The 18,787-nt window shown below is 46.8% G+C and overlaps 2 protein-coding genes across 3 annotated transcripts; both read right to left on the bottom strand.

The window, feature by feature from the left end:
• Positions 1-217: 217 nt before the first annotated feature.
• On the bottom strand, positions 218-14,483 carry LOC311374537 (pyruvate kinase PKM-like). Of its 2 annotated transcripts, none has more exons than XM_084490365.1 (8): positions 14,443-14,483; positions 9,584-9,751; positions 9,046-9,137; positions 7,378-7,509; positions 6,079-6,265; positions 5,570-5,843; positions 3,208-3,358; positions 218-496 (listed from the first exon to the last, which is right to left on the bottom strand). In XM_084490365.1, exons 2-8 carry the CDS (start codon positions 9,723-9,725, stop codon positions 233-235), a joined length of 1,242 nt encoding a protein of 413 aa, XP_084346491.1. In that variant the 5' UTR covers positions 9,726-9,751; positions 14,443-14,483; the 3' UTR covers positions 218-232. The 2 variants fall into 2 exon arrangements, with proteins under 2 accessions (XP_084346491.1, XP_084346490.1); XM_084490364.1 differs by lacking the exon at positions 14,443-14,483 and adding an exon at positions 13,284-13,515.
• Positions 14,484-14,869: 386 nt separating this feature from the next.
• LOC311374538 (cytochrome P450 11B, mitochondrial-like) lies at positions 14,870-18,579 on the bottom strand (the record flags this gene model as incomplete). The annotated part of the gene is made up of 6 exons (XM_084490366.1): positions 14,870-14,996; positions 15,429-15,659; positions 16,220-16,298; positions 17,292-17,458; positions 17,998-18,179; positions 18,376-18,579. Coding segments are annotated over 6 exons (974 nt in total), but the record flags the coding sequence as incomplete, so codon positions are not given.
• Between the last annotated feature and the right edge of the window lie 208 nt (positions 18,580-18,787).

Genomic DNA, 18,787 nt, shown 5'->3' with positions numbered 1-18,787 from the left:
AGCAGAGCCTTTTATTTGATGATGGATGCTTCTAGATGCATTATAGAGGAGGTTGGGGTGACGCATCCTCAAGGAGAGCTTAAGGTAGACCGCGGACTTTGGGCTTTTTGCAGCCATAGCACCCTCCAGGGCTGAGAGTCAGACCCCCTTAACCTCCGGACCACCCACTAGACCCCAGGGGAGAGTGAGGCTCTAATGGTGCCAAACCCCCGATATTCACACTCAATTTATTTCATTGCGTGTGCAAACAAGTAAACATACAGGAATACATGCATATACACACACACACACTCACACACACACACACACACACACACACACGCCCGCACACACACGGTCCTACCGAGTGCATCATGGCGACCGCCTCCACAGGAAACAGTCCCTTGGCCGTCTCCCCTGACAACATGACGCAGTCGGCGCCGTCCAGCACGGCGTTGGCCACGTCCCCGCCCTCTGCTCGGGTGGGCCGCGGGTGGGACACCATGCTCTCCAGCATCTACACACACACACACACACAGACAGGCGCACAGACAGGCGCGCACACACACACACACACACACACACACACACACACACACACACACACACACAGACAGGCGCACAGACAGGCGCGCACACACACACACACACACACACACACACACACACACACACACACACACACACACAGACACACACACAGACAGGCGCACAGACAGGCGCACACACACACACACACACACACACACATACACACACAAGCAGTTACATAGAGTAACACCCACACACACTTACAGACACACAGACGGGCACACAGACACACATGCACATGCACACACACACACACACACACACACACACACACACACACACACATATACACACACACACACACACAGACACACACATGCACTTACACACACATGCACTTACGCACACACACACATGCACTTACACACACACACACACACACACACACACCACACACACACACACACAGGACAGAACAGGACAGGCATTAATGCTTTGAGAAAAAACATGAAGGAGGACAAGGGTAATTGCTTCAGCTATAGATTGCTGGAGTAGAGAAGAGAGAGGTCAATGAGCAAGAGACAGAGAGAGGTAAGAGAGAGAGAGAGAGATGACTACTGGCCTGTTGGAGACACACAGTCCCGCATTATTGGTCAGCAAGGAGACACACACTCCAAACATGAGAGTAGGTTGTCACATAAACGTCAAGTTCCTATCCCTAATGCATAATCCCTAATTCAAATGCATATTTATCCATCTGTATGTGTGTGTGTGTATGTGTTTGACTGTGTGTGTGTATGTGTGTGTGTGTGTGTATGTGTTTATTTGTGTGTGTGTGTGTGTGTGTGTGTGTGTGTCTGTGTGTGTTACAGTGTGTGTGTGTGTGTGTGTGTGTGTGTGTGTGTGTGTGTGTGTGTGTGTATGTGTGTGTTGTGTGCGCTTCGGGTGTTTGTGTGTGTGTTGGCAGACCTGCTAGAGTGCTGTCTCTCTGAGGGCTGTGGCATTAACCAGACTTGGTGCAATGACTCATGTTGCCTAATTCATGTGTGTATGCGTGTGTGTGTGTGTGTGTGTGTGTGCGTGTGTGCGGCTTTATGTGTGCGTGTGTGTGTGTGTGTGTGTGCGTGTGTGTGTGAGCGTTAGTGTTCATGACAGCTGACTAGATTGTGTTGGCGTGAAGGCGGTGGGGCAGAAGAACACAGGGCTATCATGCGTGCGTTCCAGTAACACCCCCTTGTCCATTTGACAAGGCTGCTCACAGTACAGTGGAGCAGGGCCGCACGCGTTTCCACGGATGGAACCTGTTACCTAGCGGGTCGGCGTGTGTACGTGTGCCACGCACGCCCGTGTGTACGGAAGGCCAAAAGCGGTCATGTCTCATTTTCATCTTTCTAGCACGGCGGCGTTTAGCGCGTTAAAAGGCGTGCTCGATAGCACGCTCTGACATCTGTGAGCAGCCACCGAGTATAGGAACCGTCTCCGCCCGATCAACCATGATAAAAGCCAGACCCCAGCAGTCCATCAATGATCTTTCTAATCGTTTGCGCTGTGCATTCACTTCACTACACTATGTGGAGGCTATATCGGGTGTTTAATCCATCTTGAAGTTAGTTCAGTAATACGCTGTAGACTGGCAATTATTTTGACTTGGATCACCATGTTTTTGTCTCAGAAAGTAGTAGTTTAGTTCTCAGAAAGTAGCATATGGATCCATATTCCTACCAGTGTGTTCAATGTGAATTGAATGTCTGTTGTATAGGCTTACATATATTCTTCTTCATTTTTATTGTGGCTGTTTTGCCAACAGGCAATATTTATTGACCTTATAAAATCAATACAGACGATGGTTAAAGAATTGTGTGTTCACATCGATGCAGTCTCACACTACTAGGCTTCTACCTGCCTGCCTGTACGTTGAGAGTGTACGGGCAACACACTAGGTGTCATCCAGGCAGATTACGCAGATTAAACCCATATTACGAGGGCTAGAACAATATTACAACTAACACATATCATCATGGGAGCACTTTTAATCGGCGAGAGCAATAATATAACCTGTGAGGAAAAACGATTAATTGAGCGAGCGCGTCAAGTGAAGCAGCACGCAACTGACAAATGCGCTCTCTGCTCTTGTGCTCACAAAGAAATATTTAGCTTTAGCCTGGATATATTAATATCCGGGCTAAAGCCAAATATTTCTTTACAGCCACCGCATGCTAGTGAAGTGAGTGGGCGGAGCGTGCCATTACCATTGTGTCCCTGAATATGATTCCCCCAGTGGCTCACCGGTAGAGCACGTACCATTAAGGCCCCGTCCCGGTCGCGGCGACCCGGGTTCCATACCTGCCCGTGGTCCTTTGCTGCATGTCCTCCCCTCTCTCCCATCCCTTCCTCTCTATCTCACTCTATCATAAATGCTACAAATTTGAACTCCTTAAACAGCACATTTTTCAGCAAATTAAAATACAATGGGGTAAAATGCGAAAGAATAAACGCTGTATTTTACTTCGATCTCGATACACACTTGTACAGTTGTACACACACTTGTACACACACCTCTGCAGTGTGTGTGAGCGGGGGCTGACCTGCGTCGCACAGATGACGGGCTTGGAGCTGTGTAACGTGTGTGAGAGGGGCTGACCTGCGTCGCACAGATGACGGGCTTGGAGCTGTGTAACGTGTGTGAGAGGGGCTGACCTGCGTCGCACAGATGACGGGCTTGCCGGCGGCGTTGCAGCGTCCGGTCATCATCTTCTGGGCAATGAAGACTTTCTCCGCCGGAATCTCAATGCCCAGGTCGCCCCTGGCAACCATCACCCCATCACTCGCCGCCAGGATCTCGTCGAAGCTAGCGTGGGATCATGAGGAGGGGGGAGGGGGGAGAGGGGAGAGGAGGCTGGTTATAAATAGGGCAGGAGGTGGGGGTTTATAGGGATCATTATCTGGGTCTCATTTTTTTTCTATGCATTTGTGATTTATTTAGTGTGCTGTAATGAAAACAGCCACCAACAATCAACAATAGCCAATTCTTTCCAATCATTACCAATGATTGTTTGATATAAATTGGCCAGCTGGGAGTTTAAACGATGTGAATTTGTCCTCAACCTTACTGTCTGTAACGCTATGGAGGGAAGAGAGAAGATGCATACAGAGGTAATCTAGCACTATATAATACGGTGTAATAACTAATCATACAGAATGATGAGTCATTAAAGGTATCTGATCTAAGGAGATACGATGTTGGAATCCAAAATGGACCAGGACCTCCAGGTAGAAAGACAAAGTAGTGGCAACTATATAACAATGTGTCAGAGCGATTCAAGCGGCAGCTATATTTCACACAGACATCTGGATGGGGGATCATAGATCTTAACCGTCTGTGTAGAAGTGCAAGGCTGACCTCCTTCCTCCATCTATTTGTCAGTCCGTGACAACAAGCAGTCTAGCAAAATAGGTTTCCTGTCTTTGCAGCTCTCTATTCGTCTCTCTTAGCACTACCGGCATTGTAGGTGAAATAATGTGGTTCAATTCTGCCGGATAGTGTTGATAGTGTTTACTATTATAACTATGCTACTATCAATGTAAGACACCTTACCAACTAACACATCTGTGCACAACAGATTTGTGTGAGTACTTTTACTGCTCACAATACTTCTCTGCTTGCGAGACCAATGATATAGCCTGTGAGGGGCAATCATTAGTTGAGCACGCACATAAACTAAAGCAGTATGCAATGTATGCCCTTGTGTGCACAAACACAGTCTTAGCTCTCGTGCTGGCAAAGTGTTTTCCTGCTCACTCTGTTATTTTTCTGCTCGCCTGGGTCCATTTCCTTTTGGCATAGCGAGTGGAGCCCAGCTTAGGCAATTGTGTCCCTGAATCTGATTGGTGACATGTTGTCCAAATAGCTCTTTGAGTGCTTGGAGGATTTCTTGGGGTACATCATGCAAGCCCACATTTAATCAAGAGGCTGCTCAAGAGCTGAGGTCTCAGAACGTGCTTTGGAGAACAATAAAGCACAGAGATGCACCTCAGACAACATGCGGTTGGTAACAAAACATATGACTATGCTGCATGCCATGAATAAAAGCAGGATCATCAGGGAACCATAGCCTCAGTCTTGAAGATGAGCATTATTCAGAATATAGAGTATCAACAGACCAGGTACATAAACGTTAAAAGTATATATATATATGTATATATCAATCACGTTTAGGGATACGTTGGCCCATCACAATCACATTCAGATAGCGACCAGAGCCCCACCCTCATATCCGGGCGAGGGGAGGGCGTCAGTTGTGCGCTGCTCACTTTCTATGTGCGCTCAACTAATGATTTCCTCCTCCCAGGCTAGGTATATTATTGCTCCTGGAGTAAAAGCACAATTCAATGATTTGTGTGCACGGATGTGTTAACTCATGCTTTTGTAAATTCTTTTTTGCTCGTGATTTCGTGAAATTTAATTTCATCCAAAATATGTTATAAATGTATTTCGGGTTACATCTACACATTTACATTTACATTGGACAAAATCACAAAACCTAAGATTGTAATCTACAACCAGAGGGAGTTAATGAAATGCGGGAAAAAAGGGAATATGACATTTAATACGATTATTTAAAAGTAAAAAAATAGTCCAGCCTCAATATGCAATTAATTAATATCTTCCTTAAAGGGTTGAATGATAATCATCTACATACTCTTCTTTGGCTCTCAAATAATTGCAAGTCCTATCTCGATTCCAGTCGCACACACCAAACATGTACGACGCGCACGGCTGAAACGCGAACGGCTCTGACACACGGGGACAGGCTCGACTCGGACACACGCACCCCACGCGATGTGTGCCCACCGTCCCCGATGACCTGCACTATGCTGCACACTAACAGCGCCCCTAGAGAACCCGGCTCCAGACCTCCAGCGTGCTCCTGTCTTAGAGTGGCTCCCTGACCTCCCTGCAGGAGCCCTCAAGGTGCCCTCCCCCCCCGCCCCCCCCGCCGCCGCCGCCGCCGCCGCCCGGCCCTTCCTCACACGCTCGTCCCGCTCCACTGCCACTCACTTCTGCACCCCCTGACGGCTCTCCACCTTGCTGATGACCTTGATGAAGTGGCCGCGCTCCCCCAGGGCGCGCCGCACCTCCCGCACGTCCTGCGCCGAGCGGATGAAGCTGGCGAACACCATGTCCACGCCCTGGGCCACGCCGAAGCGCAGGTCCGCCTCGTCGCGCTCGCTCACCGCCGGCATGTCCAGCAGGTCGCAGCCCGGCAGGTTCACGCCCTTGCGGCTGCACAGCAGGCCGCCCGCCTCCACCACCGTGTCCACCCAGTCGGGGCCTGGCGTTGGGGCGGAGCAGGGAGTGATGTGGAAGTATGTGAGAAACTAAACATTGGAAGGAGGTTAACAGTACAATTAAGTGTACTGCAGTAAACTGAGATAAAGTGTGCCAAGTCTCTCATGGAATCAGTTGGTGTGTACGTCAACCACCCGTTGGACCCAGCAGAGCTATCCCCTCATATGATTGTACCCAGGTTTTGGCGCGGCTCTACGGTACATATTTAACAGTCATACCAGTTTCCAGGACTCTGAGTGCGATGAGGCCGTCGTCGATGTAGATCAGGCCCCCCTTCTCCATGACCTTGGGCAGGCTGGGGTAGTCCACCCAGACCACGCCCCCATCGGTGCGCTCCCTGTCAGCCTCCGCCGTCACCACGCGCATGTGATCGCCCTTCTTCAGCTCCACCTCCCCCTCCACGCTCTATACACACGCACAGGAGCACCACGCACACACGCACGCACGCACACACGCACACACACACACACACACGCACGCACGCACACACACACACGCACACTCGCACGCACACACGCACACACACACACACACACACACACACACACACACACAAACAGAACTTATTATAAAGTTCCTTATCGGATCATACAATTCTACGATCCAAACAAATCCCAGCTGCTTCATCAGGCTGAGGAAGGTGATGCTGGATAATTGCGACGCAGCTAATCTGTAATAAACAGAAACACTACCCAAACACAAAATAAAAAACAACCAAAACATTTTCTTTGGATCATAGCCCATAATGCTTATTTTGTACTGGGTTTCAATTTGTATGGTAAAGTATTTAGCATTGAATCTTTCCTCTTTCAACTGCAAATCATATTAGGGGCCAAGTATCTTGTGCTTCCTGCCTCCCCTCCCTGATGATCATATTTTAAATGGCCGATGATATACGTGATATGCTGTGGCACAATGTGCAGAATGTACTTCCTGGCACAGCTAGATCCAAACAAACAGCATTTCCATGTTATATTGCCACATGTGGTTTTAAGTCCATCAGCCGGTTTAGTGCTCTGGCAAACAGAACATCGATCAGACACTCAGCCGGCTCCAGCTCTTGGAGAGAGAGAGAGAGAGAGAGAGAGAGAGACATACAGAAACACAGAGACACATGGAGAGAGAGACACAGCGACAAAGAAACACATAGAGAGAGACACACACACACAGACACACAGAGAGACACAGACTGAGAGACATAGAGAGAGAGACATAGAGACACAGAGAGACAGACAGAGAGAGAGAACCCTGCTTTGCATAAACACCCAGGATCAAACACGCACCTGACTGAATAACAGGGATGCCGAATCACAGTTTGAATTTGGATGTCTTTCTTCAAAAGGCAAGGACTTGGTGGGTTGATGTCTTCTGTTTATTCCAGTTCAAGCATGTGTGTGTGTGTGTGTGTGTGTGTGTGTGTGTGTGTGTGTGTGTGTGTGTATGTTTGTTGCATTTACACTGATTGGATTCAGATCCCACTTACAGCTATCTAGAATAAGTTGTTGAATTCCACTCACCCCTTTGACCAATCCCGTGCGAATTTCTGGGCCCTTGGTATCCAAGGCGATGGCTACTGGCCTATAGTACAAGGGGTCGGAGGTTATCGTCTCCACTGCCTCACGGATATTCTTGATAGTGTCGCCATGGTACTGAGAGAGAGAGAAAGGGATATAGAGAGAGAGAGAGAGAGAGAGAGAGAGAGAGAGAGAGAGAGAGAGAGAGAGAGAGAGAGAGAGGGGGGGGGGGTTGTGTCATAGGCTTACATTCCCAGACAGCCTCCAGGTTTTCCTGAATTACATCCAGAGCAAAAGGGTTCTGAGAGAAATAGTCATGGTGTTGTTCAAATCAATCATTCCCCATGCGTCTCCTAACCACCTGAAACGGTTATAGCATGAGGACTCCTAACCACCTGAAACGGTTATAGCATGATGAGGACTCCTAACCACCTGAAACGGTTATAGCATGAGGACTCCTAACCACCTGAAACGGTGATGGTGAGGAGGACTTCTGCTATGAGCTCCGATGTGGATCAGGAGAATACACTCAACATCCGTTTGCATCAGGCATGGTTTGCATCAATTCAGGGTGTTCCATAGCCTCTCTAGAAGAGGGCTCGCTAGGACACAGATCCAACATGCTCTGGGTGTCATCCGGCTCCAGCAATGACCAGTAATGTATGGTCATGACTGGTCCACTACGTCTCCTTTATACAGGATAAGGAGGCCTGAAGCTACTGCTGCAGTGTGTGGTGAGGTGACTGAGAGGGTTACTGTGTCTGATGCCCAGTCTGGGACATGGCCTTCTCCTCTCACTGGCCCGGCGCCTTATATAACTGGAGGCTGGGGGGTGATGAGGCACCGCATGCCTGATGAGCTTAAGTAGACAACCAGGGGCTGTAAGACTCAACAAGGTGTGGGAACAATGTTTAATTGCTTTTAGCAGGAATTTCCCTCTAGAGACTAAGAGACATAAACCTATGAGTAACTAAATGTTATACTCATTGTGTGTATTATTTATTGTCTGGAGATTTTCATCGTTGTTTTTTAATTAATGTTACTTTCGATCTCTTTGTTCTGAAAATCAAAGCAAAAAAATAATAATATAATTATAATTATATATTATAATTAATTTGATTTATTCTCTTTGTACCAATATATTGAAATAGTATTGATGGATCATTCAGATCCCAAATGCTATCAGGAGCCCCCAGCCCTTGGCTCTGTAGGGATGAGGTAATAAACGCTCATTTAACAGCAAATTTAACAGACTGAAGGACGAGCAAGCAAACCACCAGTTATCATCACTACCATTCAGACATTCAGACATTCAAATGACATTTAAGATGACACATCACCAGGGAACTATATATATATATATATATATATATATATATATATATATATATATATATATATATAGTTCCCCTGTATAGTTCCCCCCTATATATATATATATATATATATATATATATATATATATATATATATATATATATAGTTCCCCTGGTGATGTGTCATCTTAAATGACAAGAAAATCTATATATATATATATATATATATATATAGTTCCCCTGGTGATGTGTCATCAGAGGGTATATATATATATATATATACGTATATATATATACCCTCTGGGGGAAACGCTGTGCTGTAACCAGTACGGCAGAGACCAGCACAGACACCTACCTCATGGGAGCCGTGGGAGAAGTTGAGCCGAGCGATGTTCATCCCCGCCTTCACCATCTCCTGCAGCTTGGGGACGGAGCGGGAGGCCGGGCCTGGAGGGCGGGGGGAGACAGTTACAGATCATCAACTGGATCACCCAGCTCACTGATCCGTCCCAGTCTGTCTGCACCCCCCCCCCCACCGCCCCCCCACCCCCGGGCACAGGTGCAATCCTCCCGGTGGTGAACCCTCCTCCCCAGTAGGGGTCCCGGCCCTGAGACAGCGTCTATGGAGAGCCCCCCGCTGCCCTGGTATCGAGTGTGAGTGGAGGTATTGACGGGGAGATGAAGCGTTATTAAACACTGCCGGATAAAACTGAGACACAAAGTTTTGGTGAGTAGTACACATAACATGTTAACGTAAAGATCAACCAAAGGTCGTGGGAGGGGAAAACACCAGACGCATATCACTCCACTGGTCCACTCTCTCGGAGTGGACCAGTGGACCAGTCCTGTCCCGCTGAAGAAGACGTGTCATTGCCATTGGCTGAGCCACTCACCGATGGTGCAGATGATGCTGGTGTTCCGGGCCGTGATTGGCTCCTGGTTGATGTCCAGCAGACAGAGGTGCTCCAGGAAACTGTCGGCCATGCCGGCGTCTAGCCGCTGCCGCTGGATGAAGGAGTCTTCTGGCGTGGTCATGGTCTCAGAGTAGCGTCTCAAACGAGCTGCAGGAGGAGGAGGAGGAGGGTCCGAGGAAGAGGAGTCAGCCTTCATTAGTGCACTAGTGTGCTCGTTAGCCCCTAACGAGGGTTGTGACCAATCAGGAGCGCCCTAACCTTACCAGGAGTTGTCTTTCAGAAAATGTAAATCTTTAAAACGAAATAACATTTGCCGTCTGAATGAGAGTGTACTTGAAATTTGGAACAGAATGATGCATCTCCGTTTTCAGGCCACGATCGTACACAAACAGAAAAAATTTAAATCCTTCCATTGTACCGTGGGTAGGTGGATGTTTTTTTCAAATCAACTTCAAACAATTGAGGTGTTTATGTTTGAATAAAAGTGATGGCTGCCGTCCAAATGTAACAGTACGGACACAGCTACACCTGCTGGTTTAGGGGTGAGAGGGCCATGACTCAACATGCCTCTAATAAGTGGTTCACCCCCATAGGATTATTTACAGCACCATAGAATATATATTGTATATATATTTATGTATACACACACATATATATATATATATATATATATATATATATATATATATATATACTGTATACACATACAAACATATTTATACTATATATATATATATATATATCAAATATGTATATGTGCATGTAGGACAGTGCATCAGGTGACGTAGGAGAGACCGTAGGGCTGTGAAGGTTTACATACAGCCTGGTGGGTTCGTGCAGGGCCGAGCAGCACGCAGGGAGGGACAAATAAAGACCATGTGTCCTGCTGCTGATAGGCCGCGTTACACGACACAAATGACATCTGAACACAGGCAGGGGAGGGGAGGCTGCAGCGTGCATCACAGAGAGAGAATATTATAACGTACTGCCAGATGACATTCAACCAAATGCTTATTTTCGTGTTCCTTCTGTGTCTAATTGGGCCGCTTCAAGGGCCCGGATTGACAATTTATCCACATTCTATTCTAATCTATCTATCTATCTATCTATCTATCTATCTATCTATCTATCTATCTATCTATCTATCTGTCTATCTGTCTGTCTGTCTGTCTGTCTGTCTGTCTGTCTGTCTGTCTGTCTGTCTGTCTGTCTGTCTGTCTGTCTGTCTATCCATCCATCCATCCATCCATATATCTATCCATCCATCTATCCATCTATCTATCTATATAATCGATCCAGAGACACAACTCATATTCACTATACAACTCTCAGCAGGATCATTTAAAAAATGCTGCACCCAATTTTCTGTCACCTCAAGGTCATACACTCATACTGACATTTAATCGTATTATTTAAACCGGCCTGGGTATGGCAAGACTGACAGTAAGTAGACACATAGGGTTGTATTAAAATTAATCATATCTGACTGGCTGGCTAGACAATAATCTTCTAATTGTAAACAGAAATAATATAAACTGGTTCAAACTGGACCTTATTTTGTTGACAAAATAGCTATAAAGCTGTATGCATATATACTTGTTATTACCGATGATGCATCGGTCAGATGTCCAGCCTGTTGCCCAACCTGAAGTAATGGTACCTAATAAACAACTTAATTTAGAAATGTATAAGACGGTATTTAATTTATTATATCTGTTGTTAGAAATTATATGAAGCAGGTGGCTATATGCTACAGGGGTATTTTGAGATCTGGGAAAGATAATTTTGGTATGTTGAAGGGCTTTCAGGCGCGATAATGCATCCAATTTAGCCACAATCAGTACAGCCTCTCCTAGCAGGGCAGAGGGGAGAGTGGAGGGGAGAGGGGGAGAGTGGGAGAGTGGGGGAGCGGGGAGAGGGAGGGTTGGGGGACGGTAGCTAAGGAGACAAGAGAGACAGAAATCCACATCCAGACACTGACAGACAGGTTCAACCCAAAAAAACACCAGGAACGGGGCCGGTAAAGGGACAGAAGCGTACGAGTATCATACAGAGTACATGAGATTTGATGAATACAATTTAAATCACGAGGTTAAATCCTATGTCACTATCCATCATTTTGTCGATGGATGTGGATCACACACAGCAGCGTTCCATTGTTTTAGAATCAGAATCCGATGCACATGAGAGTATGGCGGAGATGAGGGCATCCAGAGTAAACCCTATTCCCTGACAACAGAGCCCAGCGCACACAGAGGATACGCTCTGTTGAAGCACGGGTGCTGGAATACATTAGGCAGCCGAGAACAAACTCCCAGTAGACGCCGGTAAGTAGAGGGCGGCAGAATGTGCACATGGGGGACAACTCTGTCAGGGCTGTCAGTGTTCCCTCTCTGTCTCTCTCCCGCCCTCTCTCTCTCTCCCTCTCTCTCTCTCCCTCTCTCTCTCCTCCCACCTCCTCCTGACCCACTTCTGCCGCCCTGCTGCACACATCATCGAGTGTCCCTTCGAGAGCTGCCTGACACTGCAGTGAAGGACACAAAGTCACACACACGTTACACACACCTGTACGAGGACACACACGCATGTCAGCCGCAACTCTAAGTATATATGCACAATACACACACCTGAATGAGCACACACACACACCCACATACCAAAGAAATGCTTTGCATGTAACACATCATGTACATACTTGACAGACACACAGGCACACATTATGTACACATAATACACACCTGTATGAACACACTCATTCAAACGCACGCACACACACACACACACACACACACACAGTCACTACCCTATTGCAGTGGTAGAGGGGCACAGTGTGACTTGTAACACGGCAGGCCGGTGCTCATCACTGTGTTGCAACGTGTCATCCAGTGCATGACCTATGTGACACGCAGAGATAAGACAGCACAGATAGCACCTGGGTGGGGCCTGAGCACCACTGACCTGGTTCCACAAGCACAAGCCTGGGTCACATGCACGTGTGCGCGTGTATGCATGCCTGTCTATGTGTGTGGGAGTGTGTGTGTGTGTGTGTGTGTGTGTATGTGTGTGTGTGTGTGTGTGTGTGTGTGTGTGTGTGTGTGTATGCATGCTTGTCTATGTGTGTGTGAGTGTGAGTGTGAGTGTGAGTGTGAGTGTGAGTGTGTGTGTGTGTGTGTGTGTGTATGTGTGTGCGTGCGTGTGTGCGTGCGTGCGTGCGTGCGTGCGTGCGTGTGTGTGTGTGTGTGTCCTATTTGCAACTGAACCCCAGGTGCTATTTCTGTCCAACTATATGACTGAAAATAGGTGGCAAACACAGAGAAATGGACAAACTCCCCATACATGAGGTCGGCCGTACTATCTGTGTACATAGATCCAATTGGTTAGTAATCGATACTGAGCTAACATACTTCATAACCACATAACCAGTTCATTAATTCTGGTTCATTCATTTTGTAGAACAATTCCAGCTTAGAAGCCATATTCCGAGGTTCACTCAATGCTGACCAGATCAATAACTTGCCAAACTAAACATTGATTTTCCAAGTTATTATATATGTGTTTAGAAAAGACAAAATCAAAGCGTTAATGTCTGAGGTGCCCGTTACACAAGCTTACAAGCTTAGTTTGCTTGTACATGTATAATGCTTGTATACAAGCATGTTTGTATATAATGCCCACTTACCCATTCTGTCAAAATACTTCTCCACACCTCGGACCAACTCAACAGTGACCGGCCAGTCAACTACGTCAGCCTCCCTGAGTCTGCTCCTCTGTACGGAACCTCTCCCCCTCACACTTTATACATCCGTAAAGCTCCCTCGGAGAAGCCCTTATCTTAACGATGCAGAGGCCTTGCAGATTACTGTCATCGTGTCAGAAAGATGTCAGGTCATCCGGCATGGCCCTACCCTAAAACCTCATCATTCAGTCAGCACCCCCTCCCCACCTCATGCAGTTCTCCACTCTGGTGCCACTGGTGGAACATTATTTACACAAATCATTACTCCTGTCCTCAGCTAATGATGCAAGACAAACACACCAGACAGGTTGCTTCAATGTTGTTATGCTATTATGTCATGTGTGGCCAAAAAGTGCAGTCTGCACAGAAATAACAATCAGTTATATGAATCAGATTCACATTTTCTATCTATGTTGGCTATCTGTCTATCTGTGTGCAAGAGACATAGGCAATGAGTGCACTGTGGATCAGAAGACATGCACGTTTCACATTAATCACTGATTAAGGGGACAGAGGGTGTCAATGAGTAGCCAAAGTACAAACAGACCTTTGTTCCTGGGTTTACTTAAGTAGGCCTACGCTTCCCTGAATTCTCAATAAAACACACCTCTAGCATGGAACAGAAAGCAGAAAAATATGGTTAAATTAGACCCTAAAATAGGGTTGTCATTTTATAAGAATACCTGGATGTTATTTACAATTTAAACCTACGCATTCCAAAAAATTGTAAAGTTTCCAAATCATGTGGTTCACATAAAATCATGAAACTGTTGTCCCTACACAATCTCAATAAATTCAGCAGGCCTATCCTATCAACATGAGGCTACTGTCAATAACTAGTCGATAGACAATCAATACAGTCAATACAACCCATCAGACCGATGCAGGAGAACTCTAAAGGTCATTTATTCAGCAACTTTCTACACAGTATATGTTACATGTTACAGGTAGGCTTATGCCTACACGTTTACACTGAGCAAATATTATATTTCATAAGGTATGAAATGGAAATAGATCGCAGAATTGACCGTAAAGTACATAAAAACATTACACAATCCTTCCTTTTTATATAATTATTTAGTTTTGAAAGAGGAGAACTAACCTGTTGCAATCGGGAGAACCGGGTGAGGTAGGGGGAGGAGTAACTGCGACTATATACACATTTATTCTAGCGCCATCTGATGGCAAGTAGCGCTAAATAATCAGGAAATCGAAAGAAAAAAAACTGTAAGAAATTATTTTTATTTGACAAGTGATAGCATCTCGAAACACTAGTGTTCAAAACACTGTGCAGCAGATATATTTTGCTAACATGATATATAAGTCTCATAATACAAGCTGCTTAATATGTAACTCTGTGCCTAGATTAAATTGTAAATTGTGCATGTGTAGATGTGCATGTGCATGTGTTTTCTATCCAGAAAGTGTGTGTATGCATGTGTGTGTGTGTGTGTGTGTGTGTGTGTGTTAATGTGTGTGTTAATGTGTGTATTCGTGTGTGTGTGTGTGTGTGTGTGTGTGTGTGTGTGCTTGCGTGTGTGTGTGTCAGAGGCTGGTAAACGTGATCTGTGGGGGCGTCTCGGGCTGCAGGATGAGGGTGTAGGTGGTCTTGATGTCTGCTGTAGAAGACACACTGAGACGGAAGTTCAGCAGGATCTAGAGGAGAGGAGAGGAGAGGAGGGAGTGAAGGGTGGGTCGGAGAGAGGACAGAGGGTGGGAGGAGTGAGATGAGGCGGAGGGAGGCAGGGAGGGAGGGAGGGAGGGAAGGGGGAGGGAGGGAAGGGGGTGAGTAGTGAGAAGAGGAACGTCAACGCCGGGTAATTTCGGTATCATTTCATGGTAGCAGTCACTTCCTCTAATCCTTCAATAAGTATCCATCCCATAATAACCCTGCAGTAATTCCTCCCCTCCCACACTGATCTGGAATCATGCTTTCTTTCCCCCCTCCAGACCATCTCTCTGTCTGCCTCCCTCCCTTTGGCTTCGCCTCTTATCAGTGTCTGTCTGAAGGCCTCCAGCTCACCCCACGCTCTGTCTGTCTGTCTGTCTGTCTGTCTGTCTGTCTGTCTGTCTGTCTGCTCCACTCACGTGCATGAGGAACAGCTGCATCTCGTTCTCTGCGATCCTCCTGCCCACGCACTGCCTGGCGCCAAAGCCGAACGCCAGCGACCTGAACCCCGCGCCCTCTCCCCCCCCCGTCTCCCCCGGGGGTCTCTCGCCCCCGCCCCCTCGGGCCCACCGGGTGGGGTCGAAGCGCTCGGGCTCCTGGAAGATCTGGGGGCTCCTGCCCAGGGGGTAGAGGCACGCTTGCACCATGGTCTGGCCCGGAGAGAGGCACACAGGGCAATGGTGCATTATGGGTACAGACACACACAGTCTGTGTGTGTCTGTCTGTGTGGCCAACTAGGTCACCAATGTAAACTCATATCATTAATCTTTGGAAGCTTAGGCCATATCCATAAAAATGTGGTTAGAGGACTGCGGTTGGGGGGATTACTAAAGAAGGAAGCCAAAAGATGTCTGTATCAGCCACCATAGGTAGCATGAGAATCTGGAGGCAAAGATGTTTTGTTTATCCTTAAGTGTTCTGTGTTTAATAACTTAATTCATGTAGGCCTTGAAAAGGCTTGTAGCTTGATGAACCTGTCACATTATCAGTATTTCTTCCCAAAATGTTTGGATCTTTTTTTCCCCTCTTTGTAAATGTGGATCCAAATAAAAGCATTTAAATGTGTGTGTGTGTGTGTGTGTGTGTGTGTGTGTGTGTGTGTGTGTGTGTGTGTGTGTGTGTGTGTGTGTGTGTGTGTGTTAGTGTGCATTTGTGTGTGCCTGTGTGTGTGCGTGTGCGTGATTGGGGACAGGGGTCTGAATTAACTCACCCCAGCAGGTATGTGGTAGTTCTGTAGAACAATGTCTTGGATTGGATAGCGCTGCACTGTGATCCCCACTGGGTACAGCCTGTGACAGAGAGATGTCATCATGGTCAACAGCACACTCTGGTCACGGATCACCGGCAATCCATACCTCAAAAACTCCTACTTTTGGTCAGAGCTGGATATATTTGTCAAACTTTAGTGATCCCTGAAAAAAAAAAAGATGATGATTATGATTTGATTTCTCTTCCTCTTTCCTACAGGTACGTGAAGGGTGAGAACACAGAGTGCATGCTGGGAGCGCCATCCAATTATCACCTGGAAAGACTGCTGTTCATTGTTGTTGAGGAATTATAAGGATTTAAGAAGATGCTAACAAGATTAAGCCCACTCAGGATCAGGGATTATTTGGTTAATTTGTGTAAGAGAAGTACATGCAACATTCTGTGGTTCTCTGAGGGGGGCCAGAGAGGAGAAGTACAGAGGAAAAACACAGTCAACAGGGAGTTTTTTTGGTTGAAACTGTTATGAATGACACTGAATTATTGTTTATGCTTACTGAGATCTGTGTGGACGAACCGAGAGACCTCATCCAGCCAATCAGAGCTTTGAGCTCAGGCGTGTGAGTGAGTGGTGTTTAGGGGGAGAGTGTTTAGTTATGTTGTATGATGCACTATAGAGGTGTGTATCGTTAAAGGGAGTTGTGGGAATTGTTCAAGTGAATATAATGTAGAATATGTATGATAGGTTAAGATCTGGTTATTCCTCCAGTCGGCTTCTGGTTGGACTTTGTATAGATAGAAGTCAGTGGCACAGACACACATGATAAGGTCATGGGTTGGTTAGTGTCTCTTAACCTGTATCGAGCCAATGGCTGCATCACATATAGAAGGCAATCAGACATTTCATCTTCTATCTTCTCCTTCTAACGTTTTAATTTATTTCAGCAAATTAATATATCTTATCACCATCATTTATTATTTGAAAGCAATATAACATAGCATGGCTGATGAAGAGCGGGTTATACGATTGCTCGATGCATTTCATACGTTCTTACACTTATGGTGGAACAGCCTACCGGAGGATTTCCTTGACGGTGCCCTTCAGAAGGGGCGCCCCCTGCAGGGCCTTCCCGGGATCTCCCCCCGCCACGGCCCAGGACTCTCTCACCTGCTGCCTCACCGCCTCCTGCACCTGGGGGTTACGGCCCAGCTCGAACAGACCGAACTGTAGGGGCACCGCGGTCTGAGGGACAGGAGGGTGGTTCGATACTGTTAGGGAAGATCTCACCTCCGTGAGGAAAGAAGAGGAAAGAGGTCTACTCCCGTCTGTTTCCTCTTGTTGTTTCATCCCCCGTTCCTCCTCCCTCATCTCCAAGCACACACAGTCTTCTCTTCCTCTCACTACTCATCTCTGTCCATCTCTGGAAGAGGACTGGTGGATTGCATAATGAAACCTTAAGCCTATATCATTCATTCAGGTAGTTTAGCTTAGCTAGGAAATACTGGGGTTAGAAAGCCAGTCAGTGCTGCCAATTCAATACACTTTGGCAGTAAGCATCCTCTGATCTGATGCCTCGAGGGCTATTCATTTATCGTCCAAAGTAGAGCCACTCGGTGGTGGAATAGGGACACCTGACATTATTGACATTGACCATGATGAAAGCAGGTACTCAGACTGACACAGGATACAGAATAGGGCCCTCAAAGCGCTAGACACGGCCCTGCTTTCACACCACCCGGTTCCTCTCAGCTGGAATCCGCGCTATTAAGACACCCACGCACCGTGTCCACACCTCCGGCCATTAGCTCGGTAACGTTGGCTTTGATGAGATCCAGAGACAGCTGTCCTTTCTCCATCAGCTGGCCCAGTACCCCAGTGTACTGGCCCCCCGCCGCCCCCGCTTTAGAGCTTCCATCGGTCGGGGAGGACAGCCGCTGGCACCCCTTCTGGATCCTGGCCTCCGCTGTAAAACGCAGAACAACGCGGAGGGAGAATTGTTGGAGAATTGTTGGAAGAGGGATTCGCAAACAAACAAAAACAATTCACGAAATAACGTGGAAAAACAAGTTGCGTAAACAGGGGATAAGGAATACATTATACTAATCTGATTATAATTATATGCTTCACAATAAAACCAGATCAACGTGTGCTTCCCTCACCGTGGCTGAAGATGTGGTCCCATGCAGTGGCGTGCTGTGTCCACAAAGGAGCGCCAATGCGCGATAGAAGCCGAGGGGGCAGATACAGTAGCGGAGGCGTGGTGGACAGCATTCTCTCCACGGCCCAGATGAACCTCTGGGACTCCTGGGAGGGCGAGGAGGAGAACAGGCCGATGCGCTCCCCGTAGATCACATGACAGCTGGCTACAGGTCCGTTCAGGTGACACAGGGGTGGGGGAATAGTGTGGTTTCAGCGTGAGATGACTTATGTTTTACATTATAACAAAAAATGAATATAAAAAACATACGTAACAGACAACACCCAACATTCAGTAAGCAAACGTATCGACAAATAACAAATACAATTCGTATGCTAAATGGTGTTGGTTTTGTGGTCATCTTGAAGAGAATC

The sequence above is a fragment of the Micromesistius poutassou genome (assembly GCF_964030765.1).
Source record: "Micromesistius poutassou genome assembly, contig: SCAFFOLD_4858, whole genome shotgun sequence".
Classification (NCBI taxonomy): domain Eukaryota; kingdom Metazoa; phylum Chordata; class Actinopteri; order Gadiformes; family Gadidae; genus Micromesistius; species Micromesistius poutassou.
Note: the sequence above shows the minus strand (reverse complement) of the source record. Positions and strands in the feature narration are given on the sequence as shown.

Excerpts from the sequence above, each read along its gene's own strand:
- LOC311374537 (XM_084490364.1), bottom strand. Across the intron at positions 5,844-6,078 it reads ACTCAGAGTCCTGGAAACTG|GCCCCGACTGGGTGGACACG; the intron begins GTATGACTGTTA and ends CCCCAACGCCAG. Across the intron at positions 497-3,207 it reads CCGTCATCTGTGCGACGCAG|ATGCTGGAGAGCATGGTGTC; the intron begins GTCAGCCCCTCT and ends GTGTGTGTGTAG.